Source organism: Cyrtonyx montezumae, unplaced genomic scaffold, assembly GCF_038088225.1.
Source record: "Cyrtonyx montezumae isolate F1298 unplaced genomic scaffold, pur_monq_1.0 scaffold_1, whole genome shotgun sequence".
In the NCBI taxonomy this organism is placed as follows: Eukaryota; Metazoa; Chordata; class Aves; order Galliformes; family Odontophoridae; genus Cyrtonyx; species Cyrtonyx montezumae.
The window spans coordinates 7,806,832-7,830,616 of NW_027071825.1; the positions used below are offsets into that span (position 1 = coordinate 7,806,832).

Here is a 23,785-nt window from a genome sequence, read left to right on the forward strand (position 1 = left end):
GGAAAAGCACATTAGATGACAAGAACAGTTTCTCCTCTACTTACAGTTGAGCCCATCCAGGAGGAGGAACCACAGAAGCTGCAACACATCCTTCCCCCAAGAACTTTTTCAGCTTAGTCTCACAGAGCTGGAAGACCTAGCTTATTGAGTTAGTGTTTAATTACACTTCCAGCTACACCTGATCTCCACAGCTCGTTCACCTCTGAGAAACACCTGTAGCAAATTACCCCACCCCAACCCATCCTTAGGCAACATGGCTGGATAAGAAACAAAGTCAGACTTCAAAAATTGCTTCGTGTACTACTGGAACAACTCTCCCACCTTAAACCACTGCAAAGAAACTAGACTCACAAACATTGTTCAGTAGTTTTATTCCCAGCAAAACCTCAGATTCCACTGTTTTACTGATCCCATCAGCTTGGCTTACTAAATGGGACAGTTTAGCAGACAGTAAATGTATCTAGTCCCTTATCTCCTGGAAACCTCTGAATGCCATTATTGGAAAGCCCACACAACAAAACAAAATGACATCTGCAAACAACTCACATTCCAATAAGTCCCTTGAACAGAAAAACACATCAAAAAGCTCTTTTTCTAAACACCAACACTACAAGTAGAGGCAACTGCCATCCATGTCACAACTATCCTCAAATCTAGAGGAGGACACATTTATCAGAGAGAAAGCAAGCCTTAAGCAGCATTGTGAAGAACTCAGCCAGAATGAAGTTGCAAAACAACACACAAGAACCAGGAACAAACAGGAAAATGTCACAAGAATCACAGCAAAGCAATGACAATAAACATATTGTAACAATCAACTTCAACTTCAGATTCATCTCTCCAAGAACAGAAATATTTCCTTACCTGTGAGCCCATGACAACCAGAGAGTTTCCCCAAGGTTTCCTGAAGACAGCACTGCCCAAGCTGTACTCCCTTCTCCCTCGAGCTTAGGACCTAACTGGTGTTACCAGGCACTATTTGCCACAGTAAGATAGCTGGCTGCTTGACACAGCTGTTGGAGATTTGTTTTCATTAGGAATTAAGCAACCTTACCTTTCAGTCCAGGTGCAAGTTGTTATATCTTGTTTGACCATGGATCCCACCTGCTGGCAGCCCAGAGAACCTAAGCAAATGAGAAAAGGAGTCAGGTTGCAAGCTGCCCAAATGCTCTACTCCACCTGCCCTCTGATTACCCAGCTCAGCTGCTAATATCTAAAACAAGTTCTGGTGGGTACATGAAAGATGGACTGTTCTGGTAATGGAGGTTAAGATCTACAGCCAACATCCTTGCAAATGGACGGAGGAATCCAGGGAAGGTTCTTCTCTTTCTCAGATGACATCCCAGATGGATACTGCTCCTGGACATGAGGGCTGACACTTCAGTCCGATTCTATTAGCAATCGCTTTTCACCTGGGATACTCATAACTAAGCCTAAAATGGATCTACTGGCAGTGTTCACCCCTTGCTGTCATATTGCTGGCATCTGGCCCTACCCTTGAGCAATAAAGCAGACAAAAGGAAAGGGAAAATTATGGGATGGATGCTAGGAGCAGCGATATACTCCTGCTACAGTTTCAGACCCTTCATTTGCAAATCAGTTCTGGCTGACAGCATGGCAATTGGGCCACAAAAGTCTGCTGTCTCCAAAGAGAGAGACAAATTACAGCCCTGTTCTCATTGCTTACTTTTTCATGTTCAGCACTAAAAGCTTTAACCAGGCGATGGTTATTTCATCACAGACTTGCAGCACAGGAGGTTTGGAGGATCATCAGGAAAAGGAGGCATGGCTTTTCAATAGCATGTCTCCATTGCTCTGCCAAAGAAAAAAAAGATAGATGTTGTAGATTTCAGAAAGAGATGGAAGAATTTCTGAGCATATAGGGTGAATTCAGTTTAAGACCCTCAAAGTAAGAAGGAAGATATATTGCCAAAGTTTGTTTTAAAAAGCAGAAGTCCCATTTCACCAAAATACAACGTTTTTATCTTATGTATTTCATAAAGGAACAACATTTACTCTCATAAATAACTGTTCTATAAATACTTTTATCAAACAGACTAGGGCAGAGGGACAAGTTTTCTAAGATTGCCTTTTTTCCTTCTGTTTGCCCTACCATCTCAGTATGGAGAACGATGAAACACTGTCTACATACAGAAAGCTCAATTCATGCCTTTTTTCCTCCCCATTAAAAATAGCTCCAGAAAGTGAATAAAACATTTTTTCTTTCCACAAATGCTCAAGTTTTTCCAAAACAAAGTTAAAACCAAACAAACCCCAACAGCCTCACTTCATTATTAACCTGTCTCTCTTTAAAACCCTTCTAATAGAAGCATAACAAATGAACATTATGCTCATGTCTTGTTACTTGTTCACTCAAGATTTCTGCTTTCCAGCTAAAACATCAGCCTGGATCCACCACCTCAGGAGAGCCAGATCCAAGGTCAGAATCCCTAATCTCAAAGCCTCTTTTATGTTTATAGTCAATAAATGTAGCACCTGTGAATATCAGCTTATTTTCCAAGCTATGGGAAAGATTGGTTTCCTAAATGGAGAAAAACTCATGCAGAATTTGCCACCAACTTACATCCCCTATTCTCCCTCCTGTAAGCAGGACACACACCTCCTTCCTTTCTCTGCCATCCATTACTGAAGAGCAAAGCTCTGGTTAAGAGGGGCAGAGGGCTTTATAGAGGAAAGACACCTGTGGGTGGGGATTATTTGACTGGGTGGAGGCTGTTGTGACTCCATGAGGCTAACACATATGCACATTGGAGGGCAGCCCCCTACCTTGAGTTTGTTAAATAATCTTTAAATGTGTGGTCCTGAGGAGTGGCACCTATTGCTTCTGCACTGAAATCAAAGCAATGCTCAGCCCAGTTGCCATCTCCCAGCCAGCGGTGACTGCTTGGCCTGTACATTTGTCTCACCAGCATTCAAGGAACAGAGGACTGCAGGCCAACTCCTACAGCAATTATAGGCTCTGGTATTATTCCCAATGGAATTCATGCTAAAACTCCCATAAAGCCTCTTGCAAGTGCTGGTCTAGGAAAAGCAAGAGAGAAATTCTCCTGTTAAAGCCTGCAAGTGTTCAGTTTTCGCTTATGACTCCTCCAGATTTATCATAGGAGGTGGGAAGGATCAGGCACACCTTCATCATCCCACGTGGAGCTCCACTGCACATGGAGTCTGAGCTTCCTTGGCCTTCTATCCCCATAAGCAGCAGATATAAAGACAAAGGGAACAAGATCAAACAGATCTCCTCTAGCTCCACTTCTTGGAGGTTCTTCTGGATAACTCTGGGGGTTCAGCCCCTGAACACTCTCATTTTGGTCTGGGAGTTACAGTACATGCATGACTCGTATTGCCGTACAGCAGTACAATTCACTTGGCCACCTGCCCAGGCCCTTGACCAAAATCCCCCATGCTATAATGAGATCCAGAACTGCTGCCCTGTGGCTCTCAGACACCTCTGTCTTCTCCTCCTGAGTATTACACCGTTCCCTAATGCACCCTTGTTAATACCAAAACCTTTGAGAGAGTTTGGTCCAATGACCTTCACCACCATGGCTTGAGGGATGAAGGTGAGGAACCAAACAGGACTGCAGCCTCAGGGGATGGCAGGCCTAGGACATGGGGTGCTCAGGGTACGTGGGGCTGCTGAGATCAGAGGGGGTCTGGGAGGGGGCCCTGCTGCCTCCACCTCTCCCCCTTCCCACCCCAGCAAGATGAATTACTGGGGACAGCTGAGACGAGAGGCAAATGGCATCGTGCTGAAGCCGAACGAGGCCTGTGACTGCACGCTGTGGGATCCTAAATATTTTGAGAGCAAAGGTCAGGAGAACAGGACACTCCTCAGCGATGATTTTCCTCCTGTCCCCGCTGCAGGGACATGGGGCTGCTATGCCTGGAATGACCCCAGGCTTCGGGAAGGGCCAGCAGTGGGGCACAGGGTGGTACCCACAGGCAGGGCCTCACTCCTGCAGCCTGTTGCAATGGCAGTGTGTGTTTGTGATGGACCTGGTGCCATGCAGCCTGGAGCCAGGAGGAAAGCATCCACCAGGCCTCAGTGGGACATGTGAGGAGCTGAGCCACCTCGCCATGTCCTCCTGCTGGCCAGACCTCCTCCGTTGCCAAAATAAACACTTGGGCATGGCAACACTGACATTTGCTTTCTGCGAGCAGGCACTGAGAGGAGACAGTTGTTATTTTTTGCAGGATAGTCACCAGGCAGGAGGAAACTTTCTCTGCATGGAATCGTGACTTTGTGGCCATCCCCACACACCTCATCATCCCCATCCCCCTCCACATGATGCTCCCATCCACATCTTTCACCATGCTTTGCCCACCCCATGGCAATGGAGGGGATGATGCTGGCATCTCCTGCTTGGCTGGCAGGTAAAGGGTACCTTGTGGGAAGCTGGGGTGAAGGAGTTGATGCTGAGAGCCCCAGAGGACTGCTGGATGATGGGAGGGAGCAGTCAGTCTGCTCAGCACAGAAAGTCCTCTGCAGATTTGCAGATGAGCTGTCAGGCAGATGAGCACAGCCAGCTGGTGGGGGGGTTGCAGCCCTGTCACTCCTTATCTGCACAGACATCACCTCCAGGGCTCCTGTTCTCCCCCAGAGGCCGCAGGAGGATGTATGAGCAAAGGATGCCAAAGTGTCCCAGAACAAACAGGCAGCTGTGAGATGTCCAGCAGAGAAGGAGGGGACACTACAGAGGACAGGGCAAGGTTTTGATGAGGACACTCACCCCTGGGTGACGTCACAGCCTTTCTCCCACATCCCAGCTCCCTGTTCCCAGCTGGTGATCTGGGAATCAGGTGAGATCTGTGGATCAAGTGTCAGCATTCCAGGATTTCTCCTGAAGCAATGGCTGGGGACGGAGGGGAGGCTCCAGGAATGTGGTGCCCATCAGTTTTATTCTGGGAGAGATGCCAGAGCTGAGCACAGCTGTTAGAACATGGGCTTTCCTCACGCGCAGAGTGTAGTTCTGCTGCTCCAGCCCTCTGCCAGAGGGGAATTTATCCCATGTGCACCCCACACCTCAAAAGCTATAACAGGATGAGGCAACAAGGCACCCTGCTACAGCCACATCCCAAATACCTGGGGCTGGGCTGGCATTGTTGTCATGCTCGTTAGTTGCCAGGATAATTAAGCTCAGTGTGAAAATAAGAGGGTTACTTTGTGATCATAGCACCAACCAGGTTAAAAGCATCTGGAAACAACTTCTTGTTATCTGTACAAGTCAAGGGATTTCACAATTTCAAGCTGCACTGAGTATAAACCATGTTGCATCAGCAATTGCACATCTTTCTATGGATATTCACTGCAGGGACAATCAGGATTCTCAAGGTGTAGCAGGGAAACTGAGGCACAGAGCAGCAAAGTATCACTGCTGGGAAACGATCGCATCTCTGCAGCACCCAGCATGCCCCAGGTCCCATCCCAAGGGCAAAGAGAGCACTGAGGGCATGGTGCTGGCATGCAGGAACACGAGCAATTGCCTTGAGGCCACTGGATGCTTCTCCCAGCTGCAGAACAAATTCAATAACAATAATAAGAGCAATGCCTTTTTAATAGGCACAGGGTGAAAAGAACCCAGAGAGTCAATATTTGTGGACGAAAACAAAATAAGCTGAGCTGTTAGCACGGAGGAATGCAAGGGAGGCTGAGATGTGGACAGCGTAATTATTATTTCATCTGCCAGAGCTGTGGTGCTGCCCGGCCGGAGGGCAGGGGAGAGGCAGATGGGGCAGAACAGAGCCAATGTTTTCGCTGCGGCAGCACCAGGCGTGCTGCTGGGGATGGCTCAGCGCTCTGCTCTATCCGCCGGAGGTTCAGCACTGCCCCTGCCCAAGTATTTAATGTCAGCAGCTGGAATGTGCTTAACACAACATTTTACAAGGGAACATTAGTCAAGCATCTGCACTGACAGAGCTGGGCAGCGATAAGGAGCTGGCGCATGGGAGGCAGCTCTGGTTTCAGGAGGAGGGGGGGAGCGTGGGGAAGGAGGGCTTTGCGGGGAGGGGGGTGGGGGGCAGCACAGGACAGAACCCAATTCTGTTCTGGTAACACATACGGTGTCAGTGCCAAGAGAAGGGTCCCCGTTCTGCTCTCCCCCTGGTTTCTGCATTCACCGTCTTGCATTTTATGTGCTGAAAGCCTTCCTCTAAACTCCCTGCAAGGTGGGATTTGGGGAAAGCTGTTTAAAAGCTGTTCCCTGCCATGCCATGGCACTTGTTTGCAGGACTACAGTGTTTGGCTGTCTATAGGTATCAGGTGTTTTTCATTTTTACCCCTTTCCAGACCTCTGCTAGTGCGACAGAGGTGAAGCTGGCCATGGCACGGGAGCATCCACCCCAGAGCAGGGGCAGGGAGCTGTGCCACAGCCTGGAAATATCCTAGCAATTGGTTTGGGAACCATTAGTCAGCTTTGCCTGCAACGTGCAAATGGCACCACCCTCCTTCTATTCCTGGAGCGATCCCTGTTCATTAGCCTTCTTGGCCCCCAGGCTTAAAAAAAATCCCCCGGTGTCATGACTCCTTAATAAGATGTCATCTTCAGCCATGACAAACACGAGCGCTCAGTAAATAATAGCCCCACCACACAATGTCACACCTCCCCCATCTGCTGCAGCCATGGCCATGCTCTCACCTGCCACCCACTGCTCCCAGCCAGGTCAGTGCCTGCTCACCCTGGGGCAGCTGTGTGCTCCTTCTGGGGGTGCCCAGGGGCTCTGCAAGGGAGGAAATATGTTCTAGCCCATGGGATTGTGCTGGCACCTGCATGTGGAAAGGGTGAGTGCAGGGCTACCCCTCCATTCCCTCTATGTGCCTCCATCCTCTCCCATTATAGAGTGTCTCAGTTTACCCAACTGCAAACTGGGACTAATGACCCAGAGCAGAGCAGTGCCATGAGAATGACTATATTTTTGCAGGCACTCAGCAGCTGCTCCCCAGAACCTGTGGCCTCGGAGCCATGAAGAGGGGACACCATTGCACCACTATTAAAAAAAAATAATTACAATGGCATGCATTAATTAAAGCTGCTCCTAAGCAGGGAGAGATTATCTAGAGATACAATGCACTCGGTTAGAAGAGCACATAGAGGCAGACACTGCCTCTAGATGTCTTTTTTCCTTCTCTCCCTTTCCTGTGGAACTTGGGTTACACTGAGTGTGTAGGGGACAGCGGGACGTGGCACTGCTCCTTGCAATGAAAACTAATAGGGCCAAGCCTGCTTTCATCGGGACTGTAATCAGAGCCCTGGATAATGTTTTAAAAGGCACAGCAGCCTCAAGTGCAAGCAGGGATTTATTAGTGAAAACGAAACCAGTCTGTGAGCCTTATTTTAAGAGCCTGAACAAGGAGGGAGCAGGCACAGCCTCAGCCATGTTGTTGGGTTCGCTGCACTTAAACCCTGTGCCTGCACAGGGGCTGCGGGCACACAGTTCAGCCCAGATTTGAGGTCCCAGGTTTGTTCCCCCATGCCTGCAGATTGCCCCATTCCAGGTGGCTCAGATTCATGTGCACTGACATCCCCAGGCAGGGGATGTGCAGATAAGGTGGTCTTGCATCTGTCTGTGCTCTGGAGAGAGAGGAAGACTTGCAGAGAAGTGAGTAGCTTTGTTTGCAAGGAGTCTACTGGAGAGGTTTTCCCGGCCTCAGGTGCCCCTGCCATCTGTGCACATAAGAAACCCTTCATAAGGTTCTCATTTCCTCTTTACCTTTTTTATATAGCCCATAATAAGATCCCTAATTTTAATGGACTGCGTGGATCTCACTAGCAGGGAATGGCTCCAGCAAAGAGGCTTTAAACCTCTGTTTCAACATGATGGGCATTCTGGGTCCCTTGCTGGCCTCCCTGCAGGTGCTGATGGGGTTTTCCACCTCCCTGGCTGCCAGGAGATGCTCAGGGTTGGTGTCCTGCATAGTGCTGGTGGGAAATATTCCCTTTGCATAAACGCCCATGGACCTGTGCAAGAAAAGGTAGAAAAAAAAAGCCTGGGGCACAAAATGCATGTTGGGATGCAGAAGGATCTGAGCTTATTTGGCCAGAGAGGGCGAAGGCATGACCCTGAGGAGCTGCAAGATGCTTGGCCAGGTTGGGTTGTGTGTTAAAACCCAGCAAACCCCATGGTCCACAGGCAAGGGAAAGCACAGTCCAACCCCTCACTGGGGACAGCAGCACACAGGAGCTACAGTGTGATGCTCTGGATGAGGGGGAGCAAAGCCAGGCAGCAGGGATGCACAGAGCACGTGTCAAAGGAGCTGCTCTGCTTTCTGACAGCTCCTTTCTCCCACAGCCCCTGGACAGGAGACAAAACGTGATTTCTTGCTCCTTCCACTCAAAGGCAGCTGTGAAAGTCTAATTTATGCTGAACACTTTGGAAAAGAAATAAGCTTGGCTGTGCAACCAAGCACAGCTCCCAGCCAGGAAAACCTTGTATGGGATCAACACGTTTTAACCATGCAAATCAAATTTGGGCCAAACAGAGCCCTGTTTCATGATTTCTGCCTCTCCCTTCCTCCTTGCACAGAGCCAGGCTACCTCTTCCCCAAATGAACCCTCGCATCCACTCCCTGGGGCAGGAGCACACAGGGATGTTGCGAATTACTTATTACTTATTTTGTCTTGTCTTTTCTTTCCCAAGGCGCAGCCAAACATGTCACAGCTCCATCTTTCACTGAGATGATTTCCAGCTGCTCAAACGGGCTGGATTAAGTCCACCTGCATATGAACCCATCATTGAAAGCTATGGCTGAGCAAGATGCAGTGACATGTGACCTCAGCAGTACGGAGGAGTGCTTGAGACACTGGGGAGAGGATTCTCTTTCCTCCATAGCTAGATGTTCTTTTCTGTCCATGCTATTGCTTCTGCAGCTGGATGGCCCTGGAAGTGGATTGTGGAGCAATCTTTGAAGGTTGGTTGGAGTTTCTCCAGTCACAGAATCATGGAATCACAGAATCACTAAGATTGGAAAAGACTTCTGAGATCACCCAGTCCAACTATCACATCACCATCATGCCCACTAACCATGTCCCTACCAGGTCTACACATTCCATAGAATCATAGAGTGATTCAGTCAGAGCAATAGCAATCCCCATCCTGACCTCATACATGCGAAGGCAACTCAACATCAGCCCTGATGCTTGGTGGAGAGGTGAGAGTCCTCATCCTGATACATCAGGAGAGCCCAAGGGGCTCAGGAGGAGCTATTCCTAAAGCACATCCCCTGTTACCTGGCTCAGCAGCAGAGCCTGAATAGGTCCCTGTTGCCCCTCTGCAATACCCACGCTAAAGGTGCACAGAGGTAGAAGTAAAAATTAGGAAAAATTCCTCCTCAGAAAGAGCAGTGACAGGTACAGGCTGCCCAGGGATGTGGTGGGGTCACCATCCCTGGAGGTGTTCCAGAACCATGGGGTTGAGCCACTGAGGGACATGGTCAGTGGGTATGATGGGGTGGGTCAGGGTTGGATCTTAGAAGATGACCTTAGAGGTCTTTTCCCACCTAAATGATTCTGTGTTGCTATGAAAGGCAATGAACACTCTGAGGATGTTCAGAGAGGAGCAGAAATCTGGGGGTGTTGTGTCCTTGGAGCACCCAGTTCACAGCTGGATGAAGTCCTGGGCAAACAGATCTAAGCTGGCTCTGGTTTGACGGCTGTTGGACCAGGGAGCTTCTGAGTTTCCTCCAAACACAAATTACCCCAATATCTACATTCCCAGCACTACGGAAAGTGCTCTTGCTTTATATGGAGTTCAACAAATCCATCTGGGTATCTTTCCTGCTTCTAAATCAGCAGGATCCTGATTTTCCCTTATGGTTTTATTCCTTAATTCGTTTGCCATAATCCCGTAGTATGTGGCTGGAGTAAAAGGAAACGACACAGAAAAGCAAACAGAGAAAAGCAAGCAGTGCCCCCAAGAATAGTACATTACTCTTCTTTCCTGTTTGCCTTCCTGCCGTTCCGCTTCCATGCACATTTGTGGGATTTCATCCAGCGCTCCAGTGTCTCCTCTCCAGCAGTGATGGATGCTTAGAAAGAGAATGTCAGAAATGGTGAGTGCAGAGCAGTCCTTGCCCTGCTGCACTCTGCCAGCAGCTTCAGGGACATCTGACCCTACAGGGCACTTCCAGCACTCAGTGATGACCAAGGGAGCCATCTTGGTGCTTGGGGAAGCCCAGCCCTGCCCACGTGGGGCCTGGCTGGTGGAGGGGAAGGTGCAGCAGAGTGAGATTTTTGGGATTCCCTGGTCCCTGTCTTTTCCCTGCTCCCCATGCAGGGAGCTGCAAGGGACAGGCACCACACATATCACTGCAAGGTCACAGAGCTGGTTTGTGCCTATTCTCCCTTTCCTTTTTCTCCCGTACCCTCATCCCTCTCCAATCTGAAGAAATCATCTACAAAACCTGTCTCAGAGGTAACACATGAAACCTTTCCTTGGCAGGTGCTGGGGTGCTCCCTGCAATGCAGCGACAGTCTGAGCCTCTGTTTGCCCACAGAAGCACTGCACAGAGTCAGTTTATCCCCCTGAGCCATAAATGGAGCATTTTATACTTTGCTCTTCCATTTTCCTGCTGAGAGTGAGCTGCACACATGCAAAAACACATGCACACCTGCACACACATGCTTTACAACATCCATTTGTTGGCAATCTGTTGGTTGGATGCATGGTGTGCAAGGGTGGCCCTGGGTGCTGAGCACCATGGCTTGGGGTGCTGGAGACAGGATATGAGCCCTGGTGAACAGAGGTTGTGCCATACAGGGAACCCTGCAGTCTATGGGTGGGATGATGGGGATGCTCCCTGTAAGCACTTGGTCCAGCCCTGTGTGCATCTCACAGCTCGGTCACCTCCATGTATGCCAACAGAATGAGCTTGGTGTAGGAACACAAACTCCACTCATACTCATTACTATGATCTGTTAGTGGCCATGGGAGCCTTGTTCCATGGACTTCCAGGGTACCCAAAGCTCAGAAAGGAGCAGAGACAACGCCGTCCCCCCTGCCCCTGCACTGACTATGCAGGGCTGTCTTGGAAAGGATGTCAGTGGAGTTTGGAAATATCTATTTCTCCAATAATCTGAAAGCTTCTCCAAATGTTTTCCCTCAGTAGGCCATAGCTGTGGAATCTGGGGATGGCTGCCACTGCCAACCGAGCTGAGAGGAGAGGGTGGGAAGCCAGGCCAAGTGCAACAATGCCCAGACAATGAAGGGATCTGGAGGTGCTCAACAGTAGGAGAGGATTTTTTTTTCTCCTTGGTGTCATTTCTTTATTAATATTTACATGTCAGAACCAGCAAAGCACACCTCCAGACAAAGCAAGAGATCTTTTTCTCCTTACTTGGGCAGCAGAACATCTCGGCACGACAACTGGGAAAACAAAGAGGTGTGCCAAGCCCACCTCACTGGCAAGGAGAAGCAAAATACTGCTTATTTAAAACACGTGTATTAACAGAGGGGCTCTTATCTGCCAATATCATGGAGGAGGATGAAACCTGCCTAGAGCACCAGGCTGCCCCAGCCTTGGGGCCACCCAGTGTCACCCACACTGGCACCCCACCATCACTCCCACCTCTCTGCCCCTGGGGAACAGTTTCTTTCCTCCCTGTCCTCCATTTCTAGATGCATTTAAAGGGTTTCAGCCCCAGTCTTTGAATTTCAGGGATGAAATGTGGGTGCTTCAGTGCAAGGAGGGTGACATGGGGCTGCGAGAGATAATGGGAGCCAGAAGGTCTTCTCAATGGCTCAGAAGACAGAGCCGAGCCCTTCAAACAAAAGCCCCTGAGGGAGAAGAGAGGATCTTCCCTCATGTGTCAGCATATTTCAGCTCTTTATAAATACTGATGTCCTCCTCATGCCACAGCCCCACCAGCCTGGCTGTGTCCTTACCCAAGGAAAGGCAGAATCCAGCCCCAGATGTGTGTGAAGCACTGGGGATGGTACTGCTGGTTACCACTGGGATCCTGGACCAGGATCCCCCTGGATCCACCTCCTGCTTAGAGCAAAGGGATGCCCCAAAATATATTCAAGTTGATGGGGACTGCTGGTTTTATTCTTTCATTCCTAGGAAGAACGGGAACATCCTGAAAGGAAGAGACTGTGCAAGGGGAGGCAAATCCCACCTGTGGATCCTCTTGGTTACCCCAGAATGACTTTTGTAGTGGGGAGATCCCAAACCAGGGAGTGACAGCACGTCTGTATGCTCTGCAGAGGGTGAGTGGGACACAGCACATCACTGCCATTCCTTTGGGGGACACGAGCTGAGACTCTTTCTCAGCCCTATGGATCCAGGGAGGGAGTGGAACTGCTGCCCATGTCCCAGGATTCCTCATTCCCAGGGTTACATCGAACAGATGTGAAAGCAGGGCAAAACTGGGGGCTAGGGGGAAATACTGAAATGGAAAGCACTGGGGGTGTTTTCAAACCCCGGTGCCAATGTCCCATTGCAGAGCAGGTGAGGAGGGAGCGGGGTGTAGGGTCACTGCTGCAGTGCTCCCTACGCTGCACACAGGAGTTTTATACAGAAAGCCTGCAAAAGCCATTAGGACTTTTGTGCCGGGGCACTTAGGAAAGCAACGCAGACACCACTCACTTTTCTAAATAAACATTAGTCTTAAAAAGTTTGCACTGCTGACCCCCGCAGCTCTGATTACTTGTAATTCTCCGAACCAGGTTTTAAGACTTCAAACTTTTTTTGTTTTGTTTTTTTCCACTGGGGTAGGGGCAGGATTTGGTTGCTTCCTCCCCATATCCACACCGCAGCTGTGCTGCTGGTGCTGTGTCTCCCGTGCCGGCTCTCCGTGCTCACTTCCACCGCCCCTCTGCGTGCCCACCTCCCTCTGCATTCCCCTGGAGAATTTTCTCCTTTCTTTTTTCCTTCTTCTTATTTATTTATTTATTTATTTGGGAGTCAGACCACCGTAATGCAGACATCTAACCCCCTCGGAGCTGTGTACAGTTCTGTGCCCCCCCCACTCGAGGCACCCCCAAACACCCCTTCCCCCTACCCAGAAACCCCTCTCCCCCCGTCCCCCATAGCTCCGAGCGGCCGCATCCTCGCAGCTCGGCGGAGGCAGCTGCAGCGAGGTATCATCAGGATAATTGGAAGGGTCACATGTTAAACTCTCGCTGTTGTTCGCGGTAATGTAGCTGTGTCCCTCGGTTGCACATTTACCGATTTCTCTCAAACCAACCATTGTCACAAGGTTCACTCCAGGAGGAGTGATCCGATGGGTTGCCACGGTAACTATAATGACATTAAAAGAGAGGCGGCAGCAGCAACCCCCTCCCCCCCCCCACCCCCCACCGACCTTCCCCCCCCACAACGGGCACTGAGCGATGCCCCCGCCCCAAAACCCCGGAGCGGCCACAGCCGCACCGCTCCGGCCCCGAAAAAGTAGCGCAAAGCGAACCCCCCCGTATTTGCCCACAGTGAAAAGCAGCCGAAGGGAAAATAAAACATCCCCTCCACTCCCGTATTGGACCAGCGAGGAGAAAGTAAAGAAAGTGGTCCTCGGCTTTTTCTTTTTTATTTTCTGTGAGCGGGGGAAACGGTACAACTGTGCCGGAATGGATGGGGGATCCTCCCCCCCCCCTCCGCCGCAGCACCTGCGGTGGGAGCCCCTCCGCCGGGCCGGCCCCACGTTGCGGGTTCGCTCGTGGGGAAACGGCCGTTTCCGATGGGTTCGCCGGTAGGAGCTCTTTCGGCTGCTGAGCGGCTTCTCCTCGTTTTTTTCTTCCTTCTCTAACCCGGGGTGAGAAGAGGTGTTTAAGAAAGGAGCCGCGTTCCCGATTACCGCAAAGCACCTTTCCCTCCCAGGGAATATTTCCCATCTGTTGTGTCCCGCACACATAAATCGGCGCGACGGTGGAAATCTGCGAGAAAGCAGAAGGAAAATCGTAGGACCAGCGGTTCCGATGGGGGCCGGCTCTGGCGTATTTTTCTGCCTGACAGCAGCGCCTGGAGTCGGGCGCCGAGATTTCGGCGCTGCGCTCCGCACGCTGCCCCACTATTTCCCTTCGCGGGGGTCGGGGAGCGAATGATTCCCATCCGACTCGTGAAAATCCAGCTCCCCCGGGCAGAACGGAGGGGAAGACGAACTCAAGCTGTGCTTTCATTTCCTTCCCACCGTGTACCCGACACCTGCCCGCGGGCCAGAGGCGGCTGCCCCCCTCCCTGAGCGAAGGGAGCATCGCAGCGCTGCTCCTCCGACTCTTCCACTTTCCGCGCTGGCTCTGCTCCCGCACTCCGCAGCGCAGAGAGGAAGAAAATATTTGTTGGGTTGTTTGTTTTTTTTTAATGGGGATTTCGGCGCAAAGCAACCCGGAGCCGCGCACGGGCTATTTGTGGCAGCTGAGAGCTCGGGGGTGCGGGATTTGGGGGGGCATCCCTTGCACCCCCGGCTCCCTGAGGCTGCACACCGCTGCGGGGCTGGCCCCGGCCCCCTCACCGCGCAGCTCCCAGTCCTAAGGCCGCAGGGAGAGTTTCGGTTCCCCCACCTCGGTGATGTCTAGAGAAGCCACTTGGGTGGGAGGGGGGACGCCTGGGGTGCACTTTCCCTGCGGGCCAAGGGAGAGGACTCTCCCGCTGATGAGTGTTTCACCTCCGGCTCTGAGCGCAGAAGGACACAGCGGTGGGGACACAGCCGGGGCTGAGCTCTCCGCAGACCCCAGGAGGGCAGAAATGTCCCCTTCGGCCACCTCCCGAGCTCAAGAGCCGTCAGAACTGTGCCTATGAAGTGATCCTCTTGGCATAGGCTTATGGAAGGAGATAAGAGGGAACAGGAGTATGCCCAGAGGGAACTGTGAGCCCTGTGTGGTGGTGGTGGGGAAATAAAAATGAAACCGAATTAAAAAGAAGGTGAGAAAGCGAAAGGTGGGAAAGGAAATTATCCTCTTTGTGAAACGTGTCAGGCTTCTTCAGAGCGAGTGTAGTGGGAGAGAGGCCTTTCCACCAGGGTGGATAAATTTACTCGTGTCCCACATGACCGAGGGTGGGGGCACTTGGCCGCGGGGGGGGTGGGGGGGGAAGAGAAAGGTCATGGGACTGGGATTTGAGCTGTAAGTCACAGAGGAGAGGTGGATTTCAGTGCCGGGATCGGCGTGAGGTGGCAACAGCCTCTGGTTTTGCAAAAGAAGCAATTGAGCAAATATAACAAATAAAAAATAAAATAAATAAAATAAAATAAAATAAAATAAAATAAAATAAAATAAAATAAAATAAAATAAAATAAAATGAAGAAGATGAAAGAAAAGAGAAAAAGTAGAAGAAGAAAAGGAAAAGAGAGATGAAAGAGCGTTTAAAAATAACCAGAGGAAAATCTCGGGGGTTCAGGCATGAGAAGGGGCATTTGGGAGTCCCAGCTCCAGGCGGGTGCTGCTGGCACACCCCGCACCGGCCGAGAAGCACTGTATCATGTCCGTCCTCTTGTCTCAATGTCCCCATGTCCCCACGTCCCCCCGCCGCGGGTGGTCCGGGCAGCGAGAGGAGCGCGATCTGCTCTCTCGGGTCTGCGGGATGAACCGTGGCATTTTGTTCCCTATCCCCACGTGGCGAAGTTTTCCCTTCTCCATCGACTTTGTTTAAATTTAAAGAAGTATCGTGGCTCCCCCCGCGTCCCCATCGCGCCCGGGGTCTGTCCTCGGGTGAGTGTCCCCAGCGGGCACCCCGAGTACGGAGATTATACCGCATTTCCTACCCCTGGGGCTCTGCCCCCGTCCCGTTCCCTCTGCTCGGTGGACAGCGGGGGGGGGGCAGGCATAAATGCGCTCCCAACTGGGACAGAACGCAGCAGTGGTCCCATCCCCGGCCGAAAGGATGCGGGGACAACGGAGGATGCTGAGTCCCAAACGCGACAGCCGACCCCGGCTCAGGCGCTGAAATGGGATCGAAACAGTGCAGTCACTCCCTCCGTTTCCCTTCACAGTGATTCCCAGGGAGGGGGGCGAGGAGCCGAGTACAGCCACTCCGAGGTCGGAGGGGGGAAAGTGGGGGCTCCTCTATCCGCAGGTGATGTCGTCCAGTGGGAAAAAGAAAATTAAAATTCCCACTGATTTTGAGGGGAGCGCAGTGGGGATAAGCGCGGTCCTGAGCCCGGCGTAAGGCACCCACCGCTGAGTTTTAGTGGGGGAGTGCGGGGATCGCTGAGGTGCAATAGTGTTGCGGAGGAGAAAAAGAAGAAGAAAAAAAAGAAAAAGGAATTTCTGGGAATTTCGGGAATTAAAGGAATCGCCGCTGTTGGTTTAACGCGTTTCAAATCCCCGGCACTAACGAATGAGGAATGTCGTTTCACTTAAAAGGCGACTTAAAGCGGGGACATCGAAATCTAATCTGAACGGACACGACGGCCCCAAAAAACACTTCTCTGCCCCCCTCCGACTCGGAGCCCGACCCCCGGTTCCCAGAAACGAGCGGGGAGGGAGAGAAAAGCAGCGGACGCGTCATTATAACGATCGCGATGCGCCGATCCGGAGCTTCTCTGTAGGAACGGACGCACCAACTCGTTGCAGCTTTCGGGCCCCCGCCCGACCCCCCGGCTCAGCGAGAGGGGACAAATGATTATCGTTCACTCCACGTCCATATCGCTACGTTTTACCCAGGGGCAGCCCAGGGCTCTGGCTGCGCAGTCGGACGGAACCGAGCCGAACCGAGCCAAGCCGGGTTAACCCACTACAGGTGTCTCCTCGGTTCTGTCCCTGGGGGATCATCCAGCCTAGGGGCCCACTCACATTTACACCTGATCGAGAGCTGAAAAGGGAGCGATCAGTCCCCGGCGGGAGTGATTTCTGCCTGTCCCGGCTCGCAGCGTCACCTGTTGCTGTTATGGGCTCGGGAAATGGGGGTGCGGTATTTAATAATAAAACGCGCTCTGATGGATTGGGCGCTGCGTTGTGATGCTGACGGCGCGGACCCCACCGGGCGGTCCCCCGAGTGTAAGGAGCACCGGGTCGAGGACAAGGAGCCCCCGGAGGGGCACAACCTGCGGATTTCCCAGGGCTGATCCCACTGCATTTGGATGATGGCAAACGGGGAGCACATGAGCCTCAGGGGGGCCGACAGCCCTCTCCTCCCCCCGTGGGCAATCCCCGTGCCTCCAGTGGAGGGGGACAATGATGGGAACACGCTGGAGAGAGCAGCAGAACGGCTGTCGATGAAGTGGAGGGAAGAGAGAGACAGAAAGGAAAGAAAGAAAGGAAAGAAAGAGAGAAAGAAAGAAGGAAAGAAAGAAGAAAGGAAAGCAGAAAGGAAAGAAGGAAAGAAAGAGAGAAGGAAAGAAAGAGGAAAGGAAAGGAAAGGAAAGGAAAGGAAAGGAAAGGAAAGGAAAGGAAAGGAAAGGAAAGGAAAGGAAAGGAAAGGAAAGGAAAGGAAAGGAAAGGAAAGGAAAGGAAAGGAAAGGAAAGGAAAGGAAAGGAAAGGAAAGGAAAGGAAAGGAAAGGAAAGGAAAGAAAGAAGGAAGGAAAGAAAATAGGAAAAGAGGGATACATGAAAAAAGAGGGAAAGAGGAGGAAAGACAAATTAAGAGAGGAAGAAAAGAAGAAATACATGGAGCAATAGGTTAAAGAATAGAAAGAAAAAGAGAGAATGAAAGTGAGAAAGGGTATAGAAGAGAAGAGAAGAATGAAAGAGAAGAATGAAAGAGAAGAATGAAAGAGAAGAATGAAAGAGAAGAATGAAAGAGAAGAATGAAAGAGAAGAATGAAAGAGAAGAATGAAAGAGAAGAATGAAAGAGAAGAATGAAAGAGAAGAATGAAAGAGAAGAATGAAAGAGAAGAATGAAAGAGAAGAATGAAAGAGAAGAATGAAAGAGAAGAATGAAAGAAGGAAAGAGAAAGGAAGAAAGGGGGGAGAAAGAAAAAAAAAGAAAGGGGGGGGGAGAAAAAAGAAAAAAGAAAAACTACTGGGAGGTAGAGAAAGAGAAAAGGGAAGCGAAGAAGCACGGGGAGCTCGGGCAGCGCTCTGCTCAGGCTGCTCGTTCCGGGCTCTCCCTCCGCATCCCGGCCCCGGCAGATCCCCTCGGGCAGACGGAGTGGAGGGAGTGCAGGGCCCCGGCCACGAAGGGCATCTCCGGGGGCGTTTCCAAAGCACGAAATTAATTTTCAGAACGGTTTTCCTCCGGCTGAGGCGGCTGCGAGAGCTCCTCCCGCCATCCGCGAGTTGGAAAACGGCAGTTTTAGAAAATCTCGTTTCCACACTTTCTGACCCGGGAATGGAGAGAAACGAAAGGGAGAAGGGAAGGGAAAGGAGGTGCCGGTGGCAAGTTATTTCGCAAAGTTAGGAGGCAGGAAAGTGATTTCAGAGAGGACACGGGAGTTCTGGGGTACTGGACGTTATCATTAAATCCTAAATGCTCCGTGAGAACGGCAGTTTCTCCTCAGCCACAGGGAAACGGCCGCGGGGAAAGCGGCGAGCTGGTGGCTGGGATGCTCGTGGTGCTTAACGACCGTTTCTGCAAACCAGGTAGATACATTTTCATTCGGGGCTGAGAAGAACTAGAAAAAGAAAACGTAAAAAAAAAAAAAAGAATAATAATGATAACTACAGGGGAAATGAACAAATGGAAAGGAATAAAGCCCTGATTGCCCTTTCCCAGCTCAGAGAGGCAGCGATGGGCGGCAGAAAGGCCCGCAGTGGGAGCTGGCCCGGGGAGGGGCACAGCCGCTGTCGGTCCCGCTCTGCTCCGCGGGTTTGGGTAAGGGAGAGAGCGGCAAGAGCTTGTCCCGAGGGTGGTCCGGGCCGGATCGTGCTGTGCTGCCTCGAAACACTCGTCGCCAGATGCGCTCTGCCCGCTCCGTCGCGCACACGCGGAAAACTACACCGGAACGAGCGCACGGAGCACCTCGGGCTCGCTGCAAACCCTTCGTTTGGCACTTAGAAAGGAGGGCACGTGTTAAAAAAACAACAAAAAAAAAACCAACAAATCCGCGCACAGATGTATGGCGGTGGAAGCCGCATCTCCCACCCCCAGCCCCGCTCGGGATCGCGCACCGAGCCGAGTAATGCGGGGAGAAGTGAAAATCTCAAAAGCAGCCGCGAAGGATCAGGCCCTGCGGGGTGTGCGGAGCCGCTGCCGGTCCCGCAAAGCAGCCCCGAGAGCGGCAACGAGAACTGGAAGGATTCGCCTCCATCCTACGAAGGAGAGGGGAAGGAAATGCCGGGTCGCAATTTTGGCCAGGGACCCCCGAGCAGCGAGCGCAACAGCTAATTATTTTCCTTTCAGTGCTCGGTTATTGCCGGTGTCCTCCGCGCCTCCCCCAATAAATAAATAAAAGCCTCCTTTAGGCAGTGAGGCGTGAAAAATGAGCCTCGCTGAACGCTTAAAAATAATGTCCCGTGAAGATCGCGGCTGTGGAGCCGGCCAGCCCCGTCATTAGGAGCCATTATCCGTCCCGCCTCGCCGAGACATCATTCCGCCCGGCCCGGGGGCTCCGGGCCCCCCAGGAGCCGCTCCGAGCCCTTCCCCGCTGCCTCAGCTCGGGGGTGGGGGCGGTTTGGGGCCATCCCCAGCGATCCCCTGATGTACGCATGCGGTGGGGGTTTGACGGGGAGAGGGGGCACAGTGCTTTGGGGGGCGGGGGGGATTTAAAGGGTTGAAAAGCAAACACTGCCTGAAGCCCTGAAGTCCACAAAACAAGGAGAAGGACGGGGAACGCGTCCCAGCCCCAGAGCCGGGGGAAGGGATTCCTCCGGGGAAACTGCGCTTTCCCGCAGAGAGCCCCCCCACCCCCACCCCCCCGCTCCCTGCAGAGCAGGGGACCACCGGCCTGGAGAACCCCCAGCAGGGCGAGACGCGGCGTTCCGTGCGCACGGGCTCCGGCTGCTGTTTCCTATCCCATCCTCTCCCTCTCGGCTCATCTTCCGCACTCGCTTAGCAAAGCAACGACAAAAGAATAATAATAATAATACGTATTTTTCTAAATCGTGACTTTATATTAAAATATCTCCTCCCTTCCAGACACAGAGCAGCCCCCAGCCGCAGCGCGCACCGCTTTCTTCCCTCCGCTCCCGTGTGCTCAAAGCGGGTTCGGCTATTAAAGGTTGAACAAAGCTCGCCAAGAACGGCGATCAGCGCGTTTTAACTTCATCAAAGACTTCGGGGAGAGGGAGAGGAGGGGTCTGGCACCTTCCAGTAATGAGCTTGTCAGGAACACCCCCGCCAGAGCAATTGAACAATTTGCGCACAGCAAAAGAAAAAGGAGCCGGGAGGGAGGGAGGAAGGGGAAATGCTACAAAAGCCCCTTCAATTTCCAACCATGTGCTTGGCAATCTGGAAAATAGATTCATTGGCCTCCTCTTTTCTCCCATGTCGAGTCTTGTAGCCCCTTTTGTAGGATCTGGACATGAAAGGGAGACAACCAAGTGCCGGACACGAAGATCGCTTTTCAAAAGCAAATGTGTGTGAAGCGGAGATGTGAGACCGCTCGCTGCGGGGAGGCGGCACGTTCGGGAACAACATCAACAAACCGCGCCGAGATTCGGGGTGGCACACACAGGGGGAAGAGAGGGAGGGGGGCAGTGGATGGGGGGGAGAGAAAAAGGACCGCCGCCCCACGGCGCTGCCGCACAAAGCCCCGCTCCGCGCACCGCGGAGGGCAGAAAGGCCCCGAGCGCTTAAATCCGCGTCCCCACCGCCAAACAAACCGAGCGGCCGCCTTTGGTCCCCGCCAATAAATTGGGGGACTGGGTTTGGGAGGGGGGAAGGAGGGTGGAGAAGGGAAAACTTGGAGATGTTTATTTACTCTCTGCGTTGTTGCAAAATTTCGGCGGAGATCGAGTTTCATGCGGTCATTCAAACGCTGCGGGCCCAAAGGGACGTGTGTGCTGGGAGGGGGGGGGGAGCGGGGGAAGGGAAGAGAAGCCTCCAACTTATTTTCTCATGTGTCAACTTTTCCAACCAAAATAAAGGGAAGCGGAGTGGGGGGGGGGGGGTCGGGGGGGGGGGAAAGAGGAAGAATTTTTCTCCCAGGGTTGGAGCAGGGCACCAAAAAGCGAAAGAAGAAATTAAAAGAAAATCCAAGAAAAAATAATAATCAAAGAGGAGAATGGAGGCGGCTTTCCCGTGTGCCGGACCCGAAGCGGGGACCACCTCGGGGATGATGAAGAAGGAGAGGTGGGGGGGATAAGGCGGGGGGGGGGGTACGACAGCATCCGCGGCGGCTTCGGACGGCGGAACCGCGGCTGTGGGCGCACCGCGCAGCCGAGGCCCGAGAGGGTCTCCGTGACAAAGGACATCTCAAAGAACCATCGGTATTCTGCCTTTGTTGGTTTGTTTTTGGTTGGTTTTTTTTCTTTTTTTTTTTTTCTTTTTTTCCTTTTAAAACCGGGTCACAAACATTTATTAACTTACACCAACGGGTGGACAAAAAAAAAAAAAAAAAAGCCGTCGCTTTTTTTTTTTTCCCCACATCGAAATTATTCACAGATTCTCTCAATAAAATAATAGATATGATGGATGCACAACCAGCGAGGAGTTGACTCCGCTCATCAGTTCCCGAATAATCTATATACAAATAATTACCGATACACCAAAAACCCACGCACGGAGGGGGTGGGAAAAGGGGGAGCGAAAAAAACCGGGGTGGCAATCTCCGAACTTCGCGACGGATCCGATCTGCTTTTAAAGTACATTTGAACGTCCCATTGAAAATAAAATAAAATAAAAATAATAATAATAATAATAATTAAACCGCTGTCCTGAGTTTCACCGACTTTTCTTCTTCTAAATATACCCTAAGCAATACCTTTTAAAGTCAAACCCAAAGCTTCGGAGAAAATAAAGAGAGAAGATGGGGCCGTTGAAACATTGGTCTGAGAGAAGGGGAGAAGCGAACACGCACCGGGAGCGCGGGCAGCCCGAACCCCCCCGCGGTCTCCTCTGTGATTTGGGGACTCCCGAACATCTCAGAGAAAATATTTCGGACCCTCAGAGTGCTTCTTTGCCGCCCTCCCCCATAAACGTTACGGCCGCATTATAAATAAGTTTTGGCGCTGGCGGGGTGAAATATGGTTATTTCAAACCCCCCCTCCCTCCTCCTGATTATTATTATTATTATTATTATTTCGAGCAAAGAGACACAAACAGATCCGGATGCCACAGAGCCTGGAAATAAAATTACCAAAAAAAAAAAAGTTTTTCCTACCTTAAAACACAATGGGAGGAGATTGGGGGGAGGAAGAGGAAAGTGGGGAGAGGGAAGGGGAGATTTGGGGGAGAGCTGGGAAGGGGCTGTACGGTTCGCGACTCTCTCCCCCCCCCCAAACCCCAACCCCAACCCCCTCTCCCTTTTCCTCTTCTCTCCGCAGCACAATTTAAAAATGACAGCTGCCCACGTTCGTGATTTTAGCGGAAAAGTTCTGAGCGGGCTGCAGGAGCGGCTCGTGGGCCAGGCCGCCGTGGGGCTGCGATGGGGCCAAGGCGGGGCTGAGCACGGCCAGGAGCTGCGCCGGTGGGCCCGCCTGGCCCGAGGGGTAGGGCGCGGCGGGCGCGGCGCTGGGGTTGGTGCTGGGCGGCGGGGGCACGGCCCCCCCGATGATGTTGTCTATGGAAAAAGAGGGCCGGGAGGGGTTGGTAGTGGTGGTGGTGCCGCCGCTGCCCGCGGGCGTGGGGTCCGGCTTGAGGGTCTGGAGTAGGGCGGCGGGGAGGGCTGTAGGGCTGAGCTGGGGGTGGTAGAAGGACTTCCTGCAGTTCAGCTCGCCCCCCAGGAACGAGGGCAGCCCGGAGGCGGCCGAGAAGACGGAGGCGGCGGAGGGAGGCGGCGGAGCCGGTAACGGGCAGTGCGGCGCCGAGAAGGGGAAAGCGCCCGCGGAGCCGCCGCCGCCACCGGCGTGGTGGTGGTGGTGGTGGTGGTGGTGCGGGGGGGCCGGGGGGTAGCCCTGCAGCTGCAGGCCGTAGTTGTAGCCGTAGGGTCCGTAGGCGAAGCCGGGCAGGAAGGCGGCGGGGTCGGCGGCCCCGGCCCGCAGCAGCAGCTCGGGGTGCGGCGGGTGCAGCTGCTGCTGCCGCTTGAAGCGCTTCCTCCGGCGCAGGAAGCTGCCGTTGTCGAACATGTCGGCGGACTCGGGGTCCAGCGTCCAGTAGTTGCCCTTGCCCGGGTTGCCGGGCTCCCGGGGGATCTTGACGAAGCAGTCGTTGAGGGAGAGGTTGTGGCGGATGCTGTTCTGCCACGCGGGGAACTTCTCCCGGTAGTAGGGGAAGCGGCCGCTGATGAACTCGCAGATCTCGCTCAGCGTCAGCCGCTTCTTGGGGCTCTGCAGGATGGCCATGGTGATGAGAGCGATGTAGGAGTAGGGCGGCTTCACCAGCGGGTTCTTCCCTCCGCCGCCTCCGCCGCCGCCCGCGGGCGCCTTCTCCCCGGGCGCGGCCCCGCGGGCGCACGCGGGCTCCGAACCGCCGGCGGGGGAGAGCCGCTCCGGGGACCCCCCCATACGCGCCTTGGCGGCCCCGCTCCGCGGCAGGGCGAGCCCCAGCGGCCCGCCGCCCTCCTCCTCGTCGTCCTCTTCGTCGTCGTCGTCCTCCTCCTCGTCCTCGCTGTACTTGCCCCCGTCCTGGGGCGGGCCCACCACGTCGATATCCGCGTCCTCCACCTCGGAGAGCGGTTCTTCCTCCGGGGAGCGCTCGGACATGATCCCGCAGCCGCCTCCGCCGCTGCTGCCCAAAGTCATTGTTGTGCGGCCGGGGCGGCCGGGGCCGGGCTCCCCCCCCCACCTAGCGGCGGTTCCCGGGATGGGCCCGGGGCCGCGCCGTGCCGGAGGGGCTGCGGCCGCCGCTGGGACTCAGCGGC

General features: G+C 52.9%; 1 protein-coding gene across 1 annotated transcript; it reads right to left on the reverse strand.

Annotated features, from left to right (window-relative positions):
• Nucleotides 1–22,032: 22,032 nt before the first annotated feature.
• On the reverse strand, nt 22,033–23,785 carry FOXD2 (forkhead box D2). The gene has a single exon (XM_065746225.1). It carries the CDS (start codon nt 23,664–23,666, stop codon nt 22,317–22,319), a length of 1,350 nt encoding a protein of 449 aa, XP_065602297.1. The 5' UTR covers nt 23,667–23,785; the 3' UTR covers nt 22,033–22,316.

Coding starts and splice junctions, on each gene's coding strand:
- FOXD2 (XM_065746225.1), bottom strand. CDS start 23,666: ATGACTTTGGGCAGCAGCGGCGGAGGCGGCTGCGGGATCATGTCCGAG.